Source organism: Plectropomus leopardus, chromosome 7 (assembly GCF_008729295.1).
Source record: "Plectropomus leopardus isolate mb chromosome 7, YSFRI_Pleo_2.0, whole genome shotgun sequence".
Lineage (NCBI taxonomy): Eukaryota > Metazoa > Chordata > Actinopteri > Perciformes > Serranidae > Plectropomus > Plectropomus leopardus.
Window position 1 is genome coordinate 18,326,888 of NC_056469.1, and position 19,876 is coordinate 18,346,763.

General features: G+C 38.6%; 3 protein-coding genes across 3 annotated transcripts; all 3 read right to left on the reverse strand.

Annotated features, from left to right (window-relative positions):
* Nucleotides 1–162: 162 nt before the first annotated feature.
* On the reverse strand, nt 163–6,420 carry smpd5 (sphingomyelin phosphodiesterase 5). Its single transcript, XM_042489941.1, has 8 exons — nt 6,219–6,420; nt 2,754–3,995; nt 1,699–1,774; nt 1,439–1,579; nt 1,239–1,328; nt 1,081–1,144; nt 796–955; nt 163–578 (listed from the first exon to the last, which is right to left on the reverse strand). The coding sequence occupies exons 2-8, from the start codon at nt 3,873–3,875 to the stop codon at nt 474–476; spliced, it is 1,758 nt and encodes a 585-aa protein (XP_042345875.1). The 5' UTR covers nt 3,876–3,995; nt 6,219–6,420; the 3' UTR covers nt 163–473.
* A 981-nt stretch (nt 6,421–7,401) lies between these two features.
* Nucleotides 7,402–10,209, reverse strand: LOC121945403 (speriolin-like). Its single transcript, XM_042489556.1, has 5 exons — nt 10,096–10,209; nt 9,491–9,593; nt 8,272–8,490; nt 8,035–8,159; nt 7,402–7,853 (listed from the first exon to the last, which is right to left on the reverse strand). The coding sequence occupies exons 1-5, from the start codon at nt 10,207–10,209 to the stop codon at nt 7,521–7,523; spliced, it is 894 nt and encodes a 297-aa protein (XP_042345490.1). The 3' UTR covers nt 7,402–7,520.
* A 134-nt stretch (nt 10,210–10,343) lies between these two features.
* On the reverse strand, nt 10,344–17,734 carry grinab (glutamate receptor, ionotropic, N-methyl D-aspartate-associated protein 1b (glutamate binding)). The gene is made up of 7 exons (XM_042489488.1): nt 17,617–17,734; nt 16,495–16,986; nt 16,287–16,390; nt 13,295–13,495; nt 12,603–12,731; nt 12,365–12,508; nt 10,344–11,273 (listed from the first exon to the last, which is right to left on the reverse strand). Exons 2-7 carry the CDS (start codon nt 16,955–16,957, stop codon nt 11,121–11,123), a joined length of 1,194 nt encoding a protein of 397 aa, XP_042345422.1. The 5' UTR covers nt 16,958–16,986; nt 17,617–17,734; the 3' UTR covers nt 10,344–11,120.
* Nucleotides 17,735–19,876: the final 2,142 nt, after the last annotated feature.

Below are 19,876 nucleotides of genomic sequence, written 5' to 3' on the forward strand. Positions count from 1 at the left end.
TGTGATTGGTTCATACGTCTTCTTCGTTGATCTCTGTGCCTTGCCTGAAATAAAAAGCGCCCCTAGTGTTTACAAACAGCACTGACAGCACAGCGACAGATGGGCAGAGTTAGAAATGCAACTCACAATTGACTGCAAATTAATAGCAGGAGACATGGTATAAAATTTATTATTTGCATATATTTCTGTAGGAAAAAAAATCCTAAAAAATATATTGTGTTATAAAAGCAATACATTTGCCCATAAATGGGCTTATGTAAATTTATAAAATTAAAAACATTATAAAATTTTTAAAAAACAAATTAATTCCACCTGAGGTATAACCTAATTGGTCTGTACTCTGTCATACAAAGCACAAATTCAAATATGTCAAGGAGATACTGTTGTGCTTATAGACGGATAGATCAGAGCAATGTCCATTGTTGTATATTTTTTTCCCTTTGTACACAATGCTGTGTTCACTATCATCACCATTAATCAGTAGCGTCAGAGTCCATAGTTACATTCAGTCTCAAGCCCACAGGAATATGGTCCGTAAGACCAGCAAGCTGGGTTATAAAGGTCACCTCTTCAATTTCCTGGATGGAGACAAAGAAAAAGCATGTGTCTTATGATGTTTTATGTTTAATGGAGCAAATCTTGACCCTTTTTATAAATACTGTCAGTAATTTTACCACGCGCAAATATTTCATTATTTATTTGTAGCATGTCAAAGTTATTTCCAACTTAAAGGAGACAGAGACAATGGAGAAGAAGAATGAGAAAAAAAGAGTAAAAACAAATAGGGACACGTACTGTTCGACAGTGTTTTGAAATTGAGCTTTCGCGGTACAGGATGTAGTCGAGCCGACGTCCGATCCATGGCTGGCCAGTCTCAGGATAAACCAATGGGCAGTCCTCTGCAGGAACAGGAGGGGAGATGTACTGCTTTCTTAGCTCCTCCCTCTCCAAAGTTCTAGGCAGAGACACAGAGAAGACAGAGCGGATCTTCAGCTTCGGTGAATCAACAGTGAGTGAGGAGTTCTGGTCACATTAGTGGGGCTGTGCTACAGAGACATAAGAAGGTGGAACTGAATATACCTTTGTAGATTTTCTGGGGTGTTTATGTCATCTTCATACAAAGTGGGCTGCTCCAGAAGAGTACCTTTGGATGTAACCAATAAAATGCCAAATGAATCGTTATTGTTTTGTAAGTGTGAGGTATTTACTGCGGTCTAATGGCTTATAATGGCACCCACCAATGACCCAGGGCTTCTCTTTTCCAGGCCCTGCTCTGCAAGGATCTCTGTATTCCTCAAACAGACAGTGATTCTGTTCTAAGGTGTCATCTAGACCACAGAAAACATATAAATACTATAAAAAAAAACTTTTTGGTAAAGATGCTTTCAAGGATAAAAGAATAATGTCACTAAAGAATATTAATCTGTTAGAGACAAACCTGGTGAGCAGTTGTCAAAGTTGAAATCTCCACAGAGCACATCAAAGGCAATATCCTCATCCGGCAATTTGTTGGCAACTTGAAAATCACCAATCCACTTTGTAATCATGTTCAACTGCTCACAGCGAATTTCTCCCTCACCTGATTAAAGAAAACACAGACCGACTATCACAGACCTAGCTGATCTCTATCCTAAAAGAAAATGCCAAATTTTAAGTTCACCTGAGCAAACAAAATAAAATAAGAAAAAAATGACTTGCCCTCTGGTGCATGAAGATGTGTGCAGTTAAAATAGCCAACCACTTTCTTTTGTTTTTGATTCTGCCCGATTAGCACCTGAAAATTTAAAAAACAAACATTTTATCTTTTTTCACTCTGGTCATACTGTGACAAAAGCATGACTAATTAAAGGAGTTGTATGTGACATTCAGAACATTAATACAGCTGAAAACAACTATTTACTATGTAAAGATATAGTGGAGCGGGGTTACAATGGTATGAGATTTCCATGGTACAATAACTGTCTCAGAAAATATTGTTGTTTCATGGTGTCAGGGTGTTAAATAATTATTGTTATAATTATAATTGGTCGGAGTGACCCTTAAAGGAAAAATCACAAATGTTTTATCATTATAATTAAGACTTGGTGAAAATATGTGTAAAAAAATCGCCCTTTTTAAACTAAAATAGAGGCGAGATTCTTGGTCCTGTTGCATTTCAATATCGTAGATAAGCAAACGTACACTGAATCATAATTGTCAACTTTTATACCACAGTATACTGTAAAACCGGTATATCTCCGCAACCCTTAGTGAAGTATTGATGTCCTGAACAAGGAAATGAAGTCACCCTCCCTGTGTGTGGGTTGTAATCTGAGCTTCTCTGTTTGTTGTGGTAGATGGTACAGTTGTGCATACATTAGTGCATGTGAGTACCTCTGTGTGTGTGTGTGTGTGTGTGTGTGTGTGTGTGTGTCACTAACTACCTAGTCACCACCACTCTATGTACTAATATGTTGTTTATCACTGATAACAGCATCCAGGCCTAAGCGCATCGTAGAAGCATAGTGCCCCCCCTTGACCCCTCCCCACATGAAGACTGTTAGCTCTGTCAGCACTCTCTGCTGTTAGCACCGTTTGCTGCAAGCCGGCTCAGCCACCCCCATGATGAGAGCCATGTGCACATAACTGCAGCCCAGAATCTGAATCATTGCTTTGCTCTGTCTCATACAACTCCTTTAATATGAATTCCACAACATAAAAAGGACAACAGAGATAACAGAGAGCAGCTCAATGAATTATATTCAGCAAGGTACCTTGGCAGAAAGGAGGCCCTTGGCAGCCAGTGCATCTTCCCCACGGCTGTTGGGAAAGCAGTGGTACTGGGCCTCGAGCAGAGGGAACCGGCTGGCGAGGAACATCCCGCTGTTGAAGAACTTAAAAGAGGAACATCTGCACGGTGGCTGGCAGGCATACACACCAATGTCATACAGGATGTGTCCAAACACGGGTCTTAGTGCTTGGATGAGCTTCTGTGCGGCCCTTTTATCAAACACTTCCTCCAGACACAGGATGTCCACATTGGCTGGAAACAGTGAAGACACTTCCCAGGGCACATCATCCTGCTGGCGGAGACCCTGGGAGAACAAAGCTCGAGGAGCACTTCGGTGACCTGCTCGCCCCTGCTGGTTTGAGTTCTGATTGGAATTGAAAAGGGGAGAATGTGATTCAGTTGAGGGCTCCTCTGTGTCATCACAGGGCACGCAAACCACGTGACTACTGGATTTTGGGACTGAAACGTGTACTTCAGCTGAATCGGAGTGATGACTCATTGGAGGCTGTGCTTGTCTATCAGTAGCCCCATATGAAGTTGAGTTAGCTGCAGGGAGGATGCTGTTGGAGGGGCTGAGAGTCCCACAGCTGCTGGGGGAGTCAACAAAGATGCGGATATGGGGTCGACACACACCCTGGACAATGTGCTGCCCAATGACGGTAGCCCTGCGCTGGGTGTGCCCCAGGTTGTTGAAGCGAGCCAGGCTGTCAGGCAACAGACATAGGTTGGCAGTTGCAAATCCAAATGATGCCTTTCCTACCAGCTCAAAGCCCCTGTGTGTCTCCTTCTCTGCTGAGGATGGTGCCTCTATGTGGTAGGAAAAGGGCCTGCGACAGGCCTGAAGAGGTGCCCAGACAATAAATCCCAGGAAGGCCAAGGGGGCTGTGACAAGAAAAAGAATGAAGAAGATAATGGAGCCGAAGAAGACTTTGAGGGGGTGGAGGTAGCATTCCTGCTCCAGTCGCTGGGTTTGCTCCTGGGTGGTGGACTTGCACACAGCAATGAGTCGATCAAGAAACCAGAAGCAGGGCAGGATGAGTGCCCATCCCACTGTATGGATGCCTGCAATACACCCATTAGGAAATGAAGATGTCTCCAGGGCCATGTCTCTGCCCCTTTTCTAAGCAAAAATCAGGATGAGCAACATTGGGACTGCCCGTTCCAGCGTCATTCCCGTTCTGCCCTCATTCCAGTGTGAAGTCTATCTTGTGGGCTTCACTGGACACTGAGACAGGAGAAAGGGATTGAAATGTTGTGACATGGCTTTTACATCCTGTATAAACCTTAACTTTGGGGATTCTTAGGAATAACTGTCTTTTATTTGCACACAGACTTCAAGGCCATACATGCATTGTCCAAAACATGAAGCAACAGACAGCAGCACTGCCATGATTGCAATCCAGTCAGATGCAGAGGCAGACCCGACCGGCTTACTGCATGCTTATGCAATGCATCATGATCAGTTTTACGGAGGCAGAGAGAAAATCATGGTGTAACCAGCCTATAATCCAGCTGCCACCATCTGCTGTGCTGCTAGCCACAGGCGAAATGAGCCTGTCTGAACACCGCACCTTTGTGTATTTACACATTAATTAAACAATCTTAAGTCACAGGGTGTGTCAATGGTAAAACCTAACAATTGTTTTCCTAATATTTTACTGATTTTTTTAAAAATCTGAAATATAATATAGTCACACCATGTGATACAATGATATTAATTGAAGGGGTCTGGATACCTTATATCAGGAGTGACACACATACGGCTCAGCTTTCAGGAGCAAGCAACACTGAGAAGCCTACTTCAAATAAAATGAAGTTTCAGAGTCTATTACACCCTGACCAGAACACAGTTCTCTGATAAAGTGGACATATTTAAAAGTATATCAATACAAATGAATCGGTATCTGACTTCTTTCTTAATGGTTTGTAAGGCAGAGGCTTATTTAACCTGTTGCCTCAATAGCTTTCACCAAAGTGTGATGTGGTGATGCCAGAATTACTTCACATAAGTGAAAATATATAGCAAAATGTGCATGTAACAATAGTGAGTGATAGACTGACTGCAGCACCCACTGTGCAAGACAGAGCACTACAGCAGCTACTTCTTTCTTACAGCAGTCAGGCTCTTTAACAAAACTGTATAACATATAGTAATACTGTTTTTTCTCTGCCTCCATCACACAACACTTACAACACAACAGCAAATTTGCAAACCATTTCCACTTATGTGTGTGTGTGTGCGTGTGTACTCTATTTATTCATAATCATCATAAAAACACACATTTATATGTACATATCCATATTCTTTATATTGTTCAACACGGCTGTGCAATATTTATAGGCTATATTTCTATATTTTTACAGTAAATATATACCACACCATGTGTGCGTTTTAGTTATTCTGCGTAAATACCAATCATGTACATACAGTATCAGTATAAGTAAAAGGTCTATATACATTTTATATTATTTTATTCTTATTTTATCTAACTTGTATTGTGTGTAACATCTTCTTTATCCTTTTTAGTACTAGATATCGCTCTCTTTTTTCCCCTCTTGCTTTTAACTGTTGAGCTGCTGTAATATGTGTACTTCCCCTGTATGGGATTAATAATGTCTTACATTGTGGTGTTAAAATTGCACTTGTTTTCTTCAGACATCTTAAGCTGTTCATTATCTGTTTTGTGAATGGATGAATGCTTTCAGAATGTTTTTCTTATTATTTAAAGAAAATGATAATCTGAAGGCGTTGTTAGGTTATTATAGGTGTATCGCTAGGTTATTGTGCAATGGTTTTCCTGGTCTGGACCACTTGAGATCAAAGTAGGCTGTGTGTGACCCATGAACTAAAATGAGTTTAACACCTCTAGTCTATATTTTACTATGAAAAATCTGATCATAATGTTAACACTGTTGTGGGGATCTGTCTTTTAATGTTAATATGTTGCAATCAAGCGTTCACTCCCAGGGCAAACGTTGAGCTCTGGCTCCTGTGATAACAGCACAAAATTTAAGAAATACAGCCAGGAAGCTGCAAACCAACCTGCTTATGTCGATTATACTTACAAACACCCCACTCAAAGCAGGCTAGCATGACTAGTAATGTTATATTTTCCAAGGATGCGAGCTTTCTGTGTCATTACACCGGGTCAGTCGAAACTCATACAGGTAGTTGGGGTGACTCCCTCATCGCCTGTCTGCGGGTAAAATGCCAAGCTAACAGTTTCAGGTATTAAACCGTTCAGAAAGACTTTCAAAACTACATTAACGTTGGTGTATATAACCGCACAGCGTTGCTCTATCGGTCTAGCATTTGACTTTGCAAATATTACATTTAATACATGCTTTATAAAGTCTACGTATATTCAGGTTATCGCAAATTAAAACTGTCACCTGTCCTGGTGCGTAGCTAGCCTCTCGGCTAACGTGGCAGCACAGATGGTCTTACCTTAGCACGAAAACTGGGACAGTCCGTCTGGTGAAGCCATACGGCGAGCAATCAGCTAATGGGTCGATTTCGTCACATTCATTCATTAATTAGGTTGTCACATGTCCATGTTTAATGATCGGTTTCTGTTTCAAAACCGTATAACCAGCTCGGTAAAGTAGTTTCCCTTCACATCAGCCCACCCTGGTATGCTTTCAGTGGCTCATCTGTGGGATCATCACGTTAAGCCACGCCCTCATGGCGTTGTCATGGTGTTGGGCCAGTCTGGCACGTGACCTTACCTGAGGCAACTTAAGCCAATAAGATTTGACAAGAGAAATAAAAGGATTTCGTAATATTTACTGGGTTTGACCCACTATTGAGAGAGATATAAAACTGTGTAAAAGCAGGCCACCTCCTGATGGATGCTTTTTGTCTCTCAAGTGATATTACTACTCAAACCCTTGACTCATTTCTGTAAACAGCGTATTTGTATGAATATTCATAACAATCTAGTCACAGACCTTCAAACAGGAGCTGAAACAAAATTCAGTAACATTACATTTAGCTCAGATTGTTTAACTGATTATTTTGTTCACCTGTTAAGAAAGTAGTATACTATTGAATATTGGTTGAAATAAGACACCACTTTTAGATGTCTTTTAATAGACCGTCCCTTTTGTTTGTACATGAAATCTGTTTGAGAGAGACTGAATGCTTTATGTCTTTGTCTTAGAAAACTATTATTTTATATGATGAAATTATATAAATGTAATCATGAGTAATTGAACAGAGTGGTATGATTCAGTAATGTCATTAGGACCTTGGAGTCTGTCACTGTCTCCAGTAAGTCTGACTGTTAAGATACTGCAAGGGCAAGACCTTGTAGATGTAATACTACATTGATAGGCACATCTATGTGACGTGTGAAAGAGTGAATCTTCTGTTGCTTCTAGTTTTTGGAATGTGTCTGTCCATGCACAACATAAAGTCAAGTAAGGACAACTGAGGCTGACTGAGTTTATTTCATCACTCATTAAGTTGATTTAATTATTCATAAAGTTTGTGTTATTCTTTATCAAGTTTACTTTATGGTTCATCAAAAGTGCAAGATTTTCTACATCAGGCCTCAATAAAATTCATTGTTCAGTCTCACAATGCATAAAAGCAAAATGTATATGAATAGGAAAATATATTTGCGGCTTTACCATCCACCAATAAAATTCATAGCCACACAGTTTTTATCATGCCATTTAATTTATCAGTGGTTATCTCCAGTTTAAGGGCAATGTAAGCCTTGGTGGTCTTTAGATGACTTCACATCTACCACATCAGAAGAGGCTTCCTGTGCTGCTCGGCCATGTTGCAGAGGCAGGTGAGCACCAGCAGAAGGTCCCTCTGAAGTTTTCTTGGTGCAGTGGTCACGATAAAATTCCTCAGAAAGTCTGGATTGTTGTATTCAGTTGCCTGGGGACTGTTTTCACAAGGCCTCTCCTTCAGGATCCCATAAGTGTTGACAATAAATTCAGTGAAAGGAGGGTGAAGTGTCGGTTTGTAGCCGAGCTGGTTCAGCCTCTCCATGAGGTCGGCATACCTCTGAGTGAGATGAAGCCGATAGCCGTCGTCTACCTTCCCTGTCAGCGGGTGGCTGCTGACCTGCAAGAGATGAGGAAAGGCTTGTGACTTCCTTCTGAGTAAGGTGAATGATATGGTTAGTGCTATTTTCAGAGCTGATAATGGTACAAGTTACAGTAGATTTGATCTCTTATCTGTGCACTGCAAAAGTCACACAACCAGTTTTTGGATGGAGAAATGAACAGAGGTTGTCCCCTCTTACCTCTATTATTTTATGGGGGATATTCAGCAGTGTGAAGCCATAAAGCCTCTTCTGGCCCTGGAAGATATGAGATAAAATCCTCCTATCCAGTTGGTAGGCAATCTCTCCCAGCAGCCTCTCTGGACCTGCAATGAAACAATTAAAATGAAAATACATACTATTATCATTATTTTTTTAACGTTTCTGTTTGGTTACACTGTTACTACTCAAAATTTCTGCATGTCAGGCATCACTGACCTTTGACCTTACATGGAAAATCGGCCCGGGAGCTTTGAAACTCTGCTTCTTCACTTGTGTCTGTGTGCACCGAGTTTTGGATGAAAGACTTTAAGTCAACAAGCGATGAGGTCCGCTGTTCATGTTTGACTCTGGTTTGTTGCAAATCTTGTCTGAATTGTCTCTCGTTGATGGTGTTTTGCCACAGACTGGATGGATGTCTTCCTGAGGGTGTGGATACTGGTAAAGAGAAAGTACATTATTTATTTATCACTAATAAAAAGTGGTAAGCCTTTGTAATCAGGGCCCAGAGGCTCAGGGATGATCTGCCTGATGAAATACTGCTGCTGACTTGGTAACATCTTTGAAATCTCTTCACAATCATCAATGGACACATCCTGACTTTACCAGAGTATTTCTTTACACAATTGCTGCTTGAATTGTCCCTTTATTTCTTTTATTGTATATTTCTGAGATTAATGTATTTTATTCTCATCTTGTTAATGTCTCTTGTTACTTTTCAGTTCTCCATTTGATATGACTTGATTATATACTTTGTTGATTTTTATTTGCTGCCTTGTGTGAAGCAATATTTAACGTTTTTTAATATTCAATTGTTTTTTTTAAACCGACATGTAAAGATGCATAAACTAAGTAGTAATCAGAACATACAATAATGCAATGCCAATGTGCTAAGAAAATAACATCCTAATGATGATTTAAGAAAAAAAAAATTATAGGGGTTACCCATAGCACTGCTCACACTGAGAGGTATTGTACAACATTGTCTGAAGTTCTGCATCACCAACAAGATAAAGAAATACATTTTAAAATCCTTCATAAAAATCCCTGTTGTAAGATGTTTGGGAGATTTAGGTACATTTGGAAGTAGAATCACCAATACATTCATTGTATAACTGTAAATTTACCTTTAATTTTTGCAAAAATGCATATTAATATTATTAATATTATTATTTTTCTGTTCTATTTTTAGACATTTTGATGGACAACCTAAAGGAACTGGTTGGATTACATTGCACTAATTACATGTGACAATCAAAACTGATTCATTTGATTATATATATATATTGTTAGGGAAATCATACACTGTCAAGATCACTGCTTTCTCATTGCATAGCGAGAAAACATTTGTGAAATGTTGCACCTGCAAAGTTTTAACCTTTGAGAATGTTTACATCTGAAACCTGAGGCAGCATGCTGTACCAGAATTTGAGCATACCTGTGCGTTCACACCAAACGCGAAGAACTCGCTCGTATATGGTCGCTTGTATATGTTTGGCGTATTTTGAAACTCGCGAAAATTGACTCTCGCTGTGGTTGTGCTTACCTCAGCAAAGAGAGGCCAGAGCCCTTTAAGGGCCCTTTGTTTTATTCTAGTGCACTAGGAGAGGCAGCTAACGCGGCTAACGTGGCTAATGTGGTTTCTGGTGAGATGCAAGAGAAATACAAACACACAGGCTCCGTATCCTGAAGCAGAGTGAACCAAGGCTATTATTTACCCGACTGTCACGGCAGGACATTACACGCCCTCCGTTGTTTACTTTCTACAATAAAATACCTATTTAAATTACTCAGAGTGTTTTGGATCCAGTTTGAGCGCACGGTTACATTTACTGCATGTTACAGAGACAGATAATTACATGAGCAAAGGAAAGCACAATGCAAATATCACCCTGGTTTAATCCATATTTAAAGCAGTCAATGCTCAAATTTTGCCCCTGTTCTGACAACTCTGAACTACATCTTAGCTGCCATCTAGTGGCAGAAAAAAACAATACCTGATAATTCCTCAAGAGCTCCACTGTCAGAGGTTTGCAACCTCACTTGCAGGTCTCTGTTTTCCTTCACTACACTCAGCATCAACTTCAACAGCTCATTTTCCTGCTCCAGTTGTTCACTTTTTGACAGCAAGGCAGTAAAACTTTGCTCCAGGTCCATTTTGATGCTCCCAGTTTCACAGCTGAGCCACAAATACACCCAAAACTTCCTCCACTGCTGCAGAATCGTATATCAAATCACAACAGGCTGGAGTTCTATGATGTGATCATTTCAGTCCATACAAACAACAGAGATCAGGTTTAGAAAAGAAGTTTATACACAGCATTAAAGGTTACTGGAAGTAGAAGTTTGACAAAAAACCCAGGGTCGGCTTACTAACTGTGATTAGGGCTTTCAATCATATTATTACCCAGCTGATATAGTTTGCTCTGTGGTCATGGTGACGGATTTGTCGACAAACAAGCTCCACGGAAGGCACGATTACATATAATACACTTTTTCAGCCCTTCCCATCCCTGCTTGCTTATTGGTTAAGTTTAATCTTGACTCTGGAAATTGTACATTGACTAAACAATCTAAACTCAAGAGATCCACTTGTTAGTTTTATTTGCATAACAAGATCTGAATCCAAAGAAGCCAACCTGAACAAGGAGTATGAAAAGTGGAATGGATGAAATCACAACTGCTACTGAGCTTGCACGTCAGTACATTCACCTTCATGACAACTAATCAAATTCCTGCAGATGAAGACTATAATATAGTTGAAAGCCCTGGAAAAAAATGTTAGAGTCAAATCTTCATACTTTTGCATGATTTCATATCACATTTCAATTTCTAAATTAGTTAGGTTTTGTACAAGTCATATACCTCATAAAACTTTAATAAACCCCCAATCTACAACATAGACAATCTATATATATTATCAAAAAAATAACATTTACACAGGGTGAAGCAAATTATCCTCTAGCTACGTGATCAATGCACACTACAAGACAAAATCAAAGTCAGGATTATGGTAACTGACTGCTAGACATGAACTCAAAGCACTTCATTTCTGTTGGTCCTCCTGCTCAGCTTCCCCTCGCTCTCCCAATGATAGCGAGAATATAGAGGAAGATGTTGATGATGTCCATGTACAGGTTGAGAGCACCAAAGATGTATTCTTCTGGACTCAGAGCCAGTTCCTTGTTACCAAGTAGCAGCTGCGTGTCCACAGCCAAGAACTGTGATAGAAGAAATTCACAGTGGGTCAATCTTTCTGTCTTTTTCTAACATTAATGCAACATGTAGCTGACAAATGATTTAGAAAAATCTGTCACAATCCAGTTTTTAATTTTTGGCTTAAAGTGTCGCCCAGTTTACAAAAAAAACAACACATTTTCTAACTTACTTCTAGTGGCATCTACCTGTGCAAATAGTTCTGTTTTATTTGGATGTTTTTGAGACATTTCGGTCTAATGCCCTAATATAAAAGAGACGAATGTGGTACTCACAGTGAGTAGAAAATACATTTGAAAAACTACAGCAATGCATTTAAAAAAAAAAACACACACACATCTCACAGCCAAATGTTGTTTTGCTCATAAATACGTTGCTAACTTTATTTTCAGAAAGCAGAAATGGAGTTAGTGTTTAGTACTTGAATTCCTCATTGTACAGTATATCAGTACATCACAATTATGAAAACAGATAACTGGTAAATCCTAATTACTTTGGGTGGACTGCTTTTTTTCCAGTGCCTTCAATTTGTTTGTGATCCGTTTCTGTGTACTGTGGATGCATCTCTCATTCAGCAGTCTTGTTATACTCACACTTAATTTTTTTTTTTTTTCCAAGATTTTTCGGGGCTTTTTGGCCTTTAATGGATAGGACAAAGCAAGTGTGAAAGGTAGAGAGAGAGGCGACGACAAGCAGCAAAGGGCCAAGGCTGGAGTCAAATCTGCGGCCGCTCAGAATTTACAGACTGGTCAGTGCCCTTAGTGGTTTGATTTATGTATCCTATGATGTAAGGTTTTACTGATGTACAGATTTTAGGCTTTTTAGCAAGGAAACAGTGCAAACAGGTATCATACTTTCAGGAATTTTTGTCAAAGATCAGTTTGGACAAATCAGGTACATTGCTTTTAACATACAACAACCCTTTTAGGCTATTTAGTTCACATTTCAAGAAGAGAAATAGTGCAAAAATGCATCACCCCAGAAAAGAGGTGACTGAGATCTAAGAATTAGTTTTAATGAGTCGAATACTGATGACTACAGTCACGATCATCAGATACAATGAAGCTGACAGACAATTGTCAGTTTGAGTACTTACACAGGTGAAGAGCAAAGCTCCCAGTCCAGCATAGACGATGTGCAGAATCCTGTCGCGGATGAAGATGCAGAGGAGGCCGAAGATGATCAGGACAATTAAACAGACAAAAAGTACTCCATAACAGGAAGTGAAGTCGTACTTGGTCTGTGGGAAAAGGCCAAGAGAGACACTGAGGTCACATCAGAGTATGATCAATGCGCATGACATGCATACAAGAGACAGACGCTAGGAAACAAACCTGCAGAGAGAAGATGACCACTGTGAAGCACACAACTGCTGTGATGCCCACCGCCATGACCACCGAGTCAGTGTCATGGAAGCTGGCGATCATTCCCACCATGTAGGACATACTGAGAGTCAACACGGACTGAAAACAAGAAACACAAATACAGTCAATCAGCACTGCTGTAACATGTCTGAGTCAAGGGGATTATATGGCAAGAACGGAGACAATATGGCAAATTAGTGTGTAGTTATATTACTACTACTACTACTACTACTACTACTACTACTACTACTAATAATAATAATAATAATAATAATAATAATAGTAATAGTAATCATAACATTAATAATATTATTTGTGAGGCTTGATCCAAATTGATTTTTTTTTTTTTTTTTTTTTTTTTTTTTTTTTTTTTTTTTTTTTTTTTTTTCTAGAAACTTCATAAGTACAAAATGTCAGCTTTTTTGGGAAGAGGCAGTCTCTTCTCTCACTAAACCACAATACATTGCTGTTTGTTATTTATCCAATTCAATTTTTAGAACAAAGGATTATAGAAAACAAAGTTTTCACACAGTTTGATTTGTAAATCAGAGATCCTACACAATTCTGGTTCAATAGTTGAGGTAACACAGTACTTCCTGAGCTGTAACTCCTCCACTCTCTGTCTTCTATTATGAAACAAACAAAAGTGTGAGCAGGCTTACTAATGCAACCAGGTTCCAAGGATGTCTTCGCCGAACGCTTCCACAGCAGCTGATCACACAAACCGACACGAAGAACACGACATAGGACACCAAGTATGTCCAGATGTTCACCATGACAAAGGCCTTGACTTCATCCACAAAAGTGAAAACAGCCACAAAGGCGAATGTCACCAACAGCTGAGCCGTCAACACCAAGAACACCTGCAAGGAAGAGCAAATTATTAGCCAGACAACATGGAAGATCTGTCTAACCAAGCATACGTATGTTATTGGTGGATTTAAAGTTGTATCAAAACACATGATAAGCTCCAAAACAGAGGTTATGTTTGGATTTTGTTTATCAGTCAGCAGGATGGCAAAAAACTGTCAATGAAACTGACGAGACACAACAAGTAGTATTTTTTTTTCAACTTCAAAAAGGTAAAATTTTTTCTCCTAAAAAATACAATGTATAGACTCAATGCAGAAGTGTATTTTTCTGGAGGGACGCTGCCCGTATTTTCTTATTTTCTGTGTTTGGGAGGTTTTCGGGCGTGTACCCTCAGCTCAGGTGAGGTTGAGGCTGTATAAAAAGGTAGCGACCAGGAGAGATAAAAGGCAGCAGGTACCCAAGAGACACAGCACTGAAAATATCAAATACAGCAAGGCAAGATGCCAAATGAGAGTGAATCTGAGTGACTTACAGTGAGCGTGTTCACAAACAGTAATGCTAAGCATAGTGTATCTTTAAAGGGCAGGCTCTTTAATCTCTACTGCACATACACGCATCTCCCAATTGTTTATCATTACATGTATTTTTTGTAAATTCATATCTGAAGTTAAATAAATGTATTCATTCTGTATTTTTAAGACAATAAATCTGGAGTATTGTAACACTCAATAATAGGGATTTTCCAATCAAGTTTTGCTTTTTCCACAATCTCAATCCATGTCATTTGATACTTGGTATCTGTCCCGAGTCCCAATCCAATATTTACCAGGATAATAAAGCTCCACAATCCACACTTCAAGTACTTTAGAGTTATTAAAATCAATCCAGTGTGTATGCTGGACAGTTTAATAGCTATGTTATGCAATACAAGAAAAGGTTTAAGGGTCCTAAAGGTTATTTATTTCATTTTTACAAAAATAACAAAGAAAACAAACTAACATGTCTTTAGAAATAGCTCTAAAATCCATGTTGTGTAGCACTGTAATAAAAGTCCAGAACACTATCAATGAGCAAAATAATCACAATTCCACTTCAAAGTATTGTTATAATTTAACTTTAACATTTCCAGTCGCAACAAACAAAAATCTGTCATGATTCTGCTTAAACTTTCTCAATTACACTTTAAGTGGTGTAGCAACTTAAGTTGAACATGAAAAAAAAAACTGAAAATCTGCTGCAAATTGTGCTCTCTGTTTACGACATCTGTATGACGGCGAACGTAAACAATTGGGCAGGGCATGATCAAAATAACAGATCCCGATCAGTAAAAAAAATGCCTTGATCGGGCCTGATACTGATCGGGACATCCCTACTCAATAATGTAATAGCTCCCTCGAAAATGTTATAACTCCTGAAAATGCATTAAACCCCAATAATGTAATAACTTCACCAATAACGTAACAAATTGTCCAAAACTGATTATAAAAGAACCGTACCATAAACTAAAGTGAAATCACATATCTGACCCTAACCCAAAACACATATTAAAGCTGTATCAGTGTAATGTCAGGTTTCTGTTACTGGATCTCTAGTTAACAGTAAATAGTAAAAAAATACATATGAACAGTGGAAGCAAACTTCCTTCTCCATCATCTCCCACTTGTTGTTACCCTTGGTTCTACTGTCCGTATATATTTATTTCATTGGATTTTATTAGGTTTATATTTGGTGTGTGAACTTCCCTGTATCATGCAGAAATCTCATAAGATCAGGAGAGGCAAAGGAAACACTTCATTCAATCAGGATCACTGCTGACTCAGAGGGAAAAGGACATTTTGTGTAGACTGTCTCTTTTGCCTTCATCACACACTTGTGTTACATAACATGCCACTTACCATCTCTTGATTTAAAATTCTACATAAAACCTAGAGTCTACATTTCTAAAACACAACATCAGTGTCAAATGTTGATCTTTACAGTAGGCTAATATGCTACTAATAGTATTAGAATTTTTTTTAGACTTGCACACTTTACGTTTCCAAGGGGAAAAAAAAGGTGCATTACTAATAAAATATTATTACACTTTCTGATGAAGTTATTACATCATCAGTTTAAAGAAAAAAAATTAACCAACCTAGACATGTATTACTTTGGTGAAACAATATTCGTCAAGTTAATACATTTTTGGGTTTCATTACATTTTCAATCAGCTAAAAAAGCAAATATTATTACATTTTCTGGAAATTGTTACATTATCACTGTAGGGCTGCCCAATATGTCAAAACTTAAATGTCACAATATATTTCTCCAAATACCTTGATATGAACCTTGCAAAAGTATTGCAGGGTTGACTGTTGGTGCTTTCACAAAAAATTTACTCAACAAGATTTTTACATTTTCAGGAAATTATTACATAACTGAGTGCTACAGGATTGTGCAGACTTGTGGTCTAGAGTGAGCCACACATATTATCCTCTGTCATTGTATATGCAACTTTATATCACAATGTCGTCATATACTGTAGCGTGGTACATTTTCTCTTTGTTTGTTTGTGTTACGCTTTATTCAACTGTGCAAAGTGTGCTTGGGTATCATAAAATGTGCTATATGAAATCTAAGATATTATTATTATCACTATTATTATTATTAATTATTATTATCACAGATGTAGACAAATCCAGCAAATTTACATATCAGTACTTCACTGCATTGATGAAAAACCGTATTAAAAAAAATCTAATTGAAAAATCTAATTTCTTATATTTGCAACACTGCCTTTAATGGCCTCATACAACCAGCCATATTAATTTGACTTTTTTTCAAACCACATTGTGCCCTTACCTTTCGGATAAAGGCTCTTCTGATGTTCTTGTTGTCTAATCCAAAATCAAAGTCTTGATTCTCATGAAAGGGTGGTGGGTTGTCCTCGTTGTGATAAACATTATCTGCAGTGGCACCAAGCAGAAACATCAATTTGATTTAATCACACTTAGGAATGCAATGCCATAAAAAAAAAGAAAAAACTAGCGAAAATGTTAGAAATACTCACCACTTAAGTTTCCATCAAAGCCCTGGCCAGGCGGAGAGTAGGGTGGGGCGCCCGGTGAGTTTGCAGGCTTTTCGAAGGCTCCAGGAACACCTGGTCCAAAAGCAGTTGGTGGAGGAAAAGGGAGACCACCAGGAGCAGGGAAACCACCTGGAGCAGCAAACCCACCAGAAGCAGGTACACCACCAGGAGCATCAAAACCACCAGGAGCACCAAAACCACCAGGAGCACCAAAACCACCAGGAGCACCAGGAGCACCAAAACCACCAGGAGCACCAGGAGCACCAAAACCACCAGGAGCAGCAAACCCAATAGGAGGTGGTGCACCACCTGGGGCAGGTGCTCCGAACATATTTGGGCCTAACATATTCGTGTCAAATGCGGCAGGATAGGCTGGCTGCCCGTGGAGCGAGGGTGAAGAGGGTCCCCCCTCCACCGGAGAGTATGGAGGCTTCTCGGTGGTCATCTCCGGCTCAGGTCGGGAGCACAGAGCCGCTGGAGCGTTGGATTAGTGGGTTGGATGGATGGAAAAAGAGAGAATAAAGAGAAATCACATTTAAGCTGATCAAGTTAAAAGAAACGACAGCTGTTAACTGATGACAGACGCCCAGACTGGAGTCCACACTGTGATACTACGTAACGTCATCGAGGTCACATGACAACGCTCACTTCCGCTATATATCATAATTGATAACAGCCATCGATCGACAATTTAATTAAACCAAGGATTTATATGCTTTGTGGACAATGTGTCTTTTCCTACCGATAAATTCACTTTAGATTGAGGGGTTTCTGATGGTTTGGGTTTGACACCAATGTTAACCGAGTTTCCACGGAGACTCCCGACATTAACGCGACCGAAATTAGGCCACAAATTTCACTTTCAGGCAAGAAACGGCCATTTATCCCACATAACCTCAATTCAGGGGAGTATTTAACTCAGAGGCACACAGATAGCTAATGTCTGACACAGAACAAGTCGGTACGTTTTTCGCTAAATCGCACAACACAAGATGGCCATGTTTTTTCACCAAACAATAACGTTGGCCAGTACGGGCTGGAAAACTGAAGGACAGCAGGGATCGACAAAGTTGGGAGAGAAAAATAATTTTAAAAACTACTTACATTTCCCACAATCAAAGTTTCAGTCCCAGTTGGCCACCCCAAAGTTATTTGTGGTATTTTTCGCTTGTTTTTTTTCCTCGCTCTGCCAGTAAACCTCACCGCCCCCAGGATGCGGAATGATGCGTTCAGGACACGTGGGGAATTTGATAGAGTTGGGAAACTATGTTTAACAAGTATTAAAGATAACGATGTCGATAACAGTGAGTGCGTTCACTTCATGGGGCCATTCAGTGTTGTATGATAAATGGTTGAATGTGTGGAAAATAGTGCTCATTAATAATACAGCAATAAAACAACGAAATATGGGTTAAATGCATTGATAGACGCGACTGACCAAAGACAGCCACGTTTTCTTTGTTTTCAGACACTTCCACATTATTTCGTTGGTTACATTACAGTTACAATTCCGCTTTCCGAAAAGTACGTCTTTCCCAGTTATATTTATGACACTTGGATGTTGAAGTGAATGCTTTTACAAGTTGGCATTTAAAATTCCGATAACTACTGGAGAACATGAACATAGCATGTCTTTGATCAAAAGTCTGTTGGAAGTGCGTCAGTCATTTCGAAAGTAAAGTGTGCAAAACTTCCTGCGGAAAAATGCCACTATCTGTAAACATCAGCATGAGTTCAATGAGGATATTATCTGCAATCGTGGAAAGTACCGAAACACGTTCACGGCAAAACTGCATCTTTTGCACCAAAGTTCAACTTTTGGTGTTCTCAGTTACCTGGGGAAAAACATTTTTTCTAAATAATTATTGGTAATAATTTTAGCAAAGTAGCCTACTTCATACATAAATGTTAGTTTAGCGGTAAAAAAACAAAAACAAAAACAAAACAACAACAACAACAACAACAACAACAAAATAACTAATATTGTCAATTTTCTGAAGGATACTGAACATTATATGAAGCAACTCACTGATTCAACTATCAAAAGGCAACCAGTGCACTTGACATTCCTGTTTTTATAATATTATCTGTTTAATATGACTTTTTGTCATATGTTGTTTTGTTTGTATTTGTTAAATTGTATACTGGAATTTTGTTACACTCTGTTGTGCAAATAAGAATTTTAAAAAAGAAACTAAAGTTCAACTTTGAGGTGCCTGTGTTTTACTTAAGTATTCACATTTTTACAATTCTGAAAGGAAAATAATGTAGCCCTGCTATATACTCTTCTACAATTATATGACAGCTTCAGTTGCTGGTTACTTTACATGTTTAAATTATTCATACAAAGTATAATTAATGATAAATCCTTTTGTATTACCAACGAATAACCCACCCAGCAGTGTAAAGTAATTAAAAAATAACTACACCTTTACCAACTGCATCATTAAAGTAATACTTACCCTGTAATGCATCAAATACAGTCTTATAATGTACATTGTACTATTCTGACATGGGTAATTCTGCATTTTGCAGAGTATTTTTGTTTTAGGTAATCCTCCTATTGTGTTCATACCCAAACTGGATCATGTTTAGATGTAGATTTTTCTGCTCAAGACAAGGCCTCATTACACCTACAACAATGGACATTTAAATACAATAAAATACATTTTTAATGTATTTTTATATTTTTCTTTTTAAATGTTACACCTAAATTTAACAGAAAGACACCCTGGGTCAATCAAATTTAATTGTTCTTTAGTTTAGATGTATGAAATATGCTTTTGATTTTTTAGTATGATCAAAACAAGGCTTTATTACATCCCCAACAATATACTCTTAAAATGAAATACATCCTGATTCTTTTAGTTTTTTTGTCATTCCTTTTTTAAAAACAAATTGCATGCAAATGCAGTGTTAATGGTCAAAATTGACATGGTAGGAATTATGCACTGTTTTAAGGAGAGAAATACATGTTACCAAACCATAATGATTTTTTAAAAAAGTTATAAAAATCTTATTATGATGGCAACATAATATTGTTTATTAGTAATTTAAAAAATTAAATTCCATCATCAGCATATTTACTTTAATTCAATTGTAGAGTGACATACACTCCAGTAGATGCAGTGAAAACTTATCTCACAGCTGCGTTGCCCCATAATGCTTTGCAATAAGGAGTGCCGCACATGAACCAGCAGGTGTCAGGAGGTGACAGCTTTGGTGAGAAAATCTGAGAGGGCGACTGGGGAAACACATGAAACAACATTTATCTGATTGGAACAGAGAGTGTGGATACTCAGACCCTGCAGCTGCCTGCCTGCTTCTCTGTCTGCCCCAGGTCACACCACAAGTTTCCTCACAG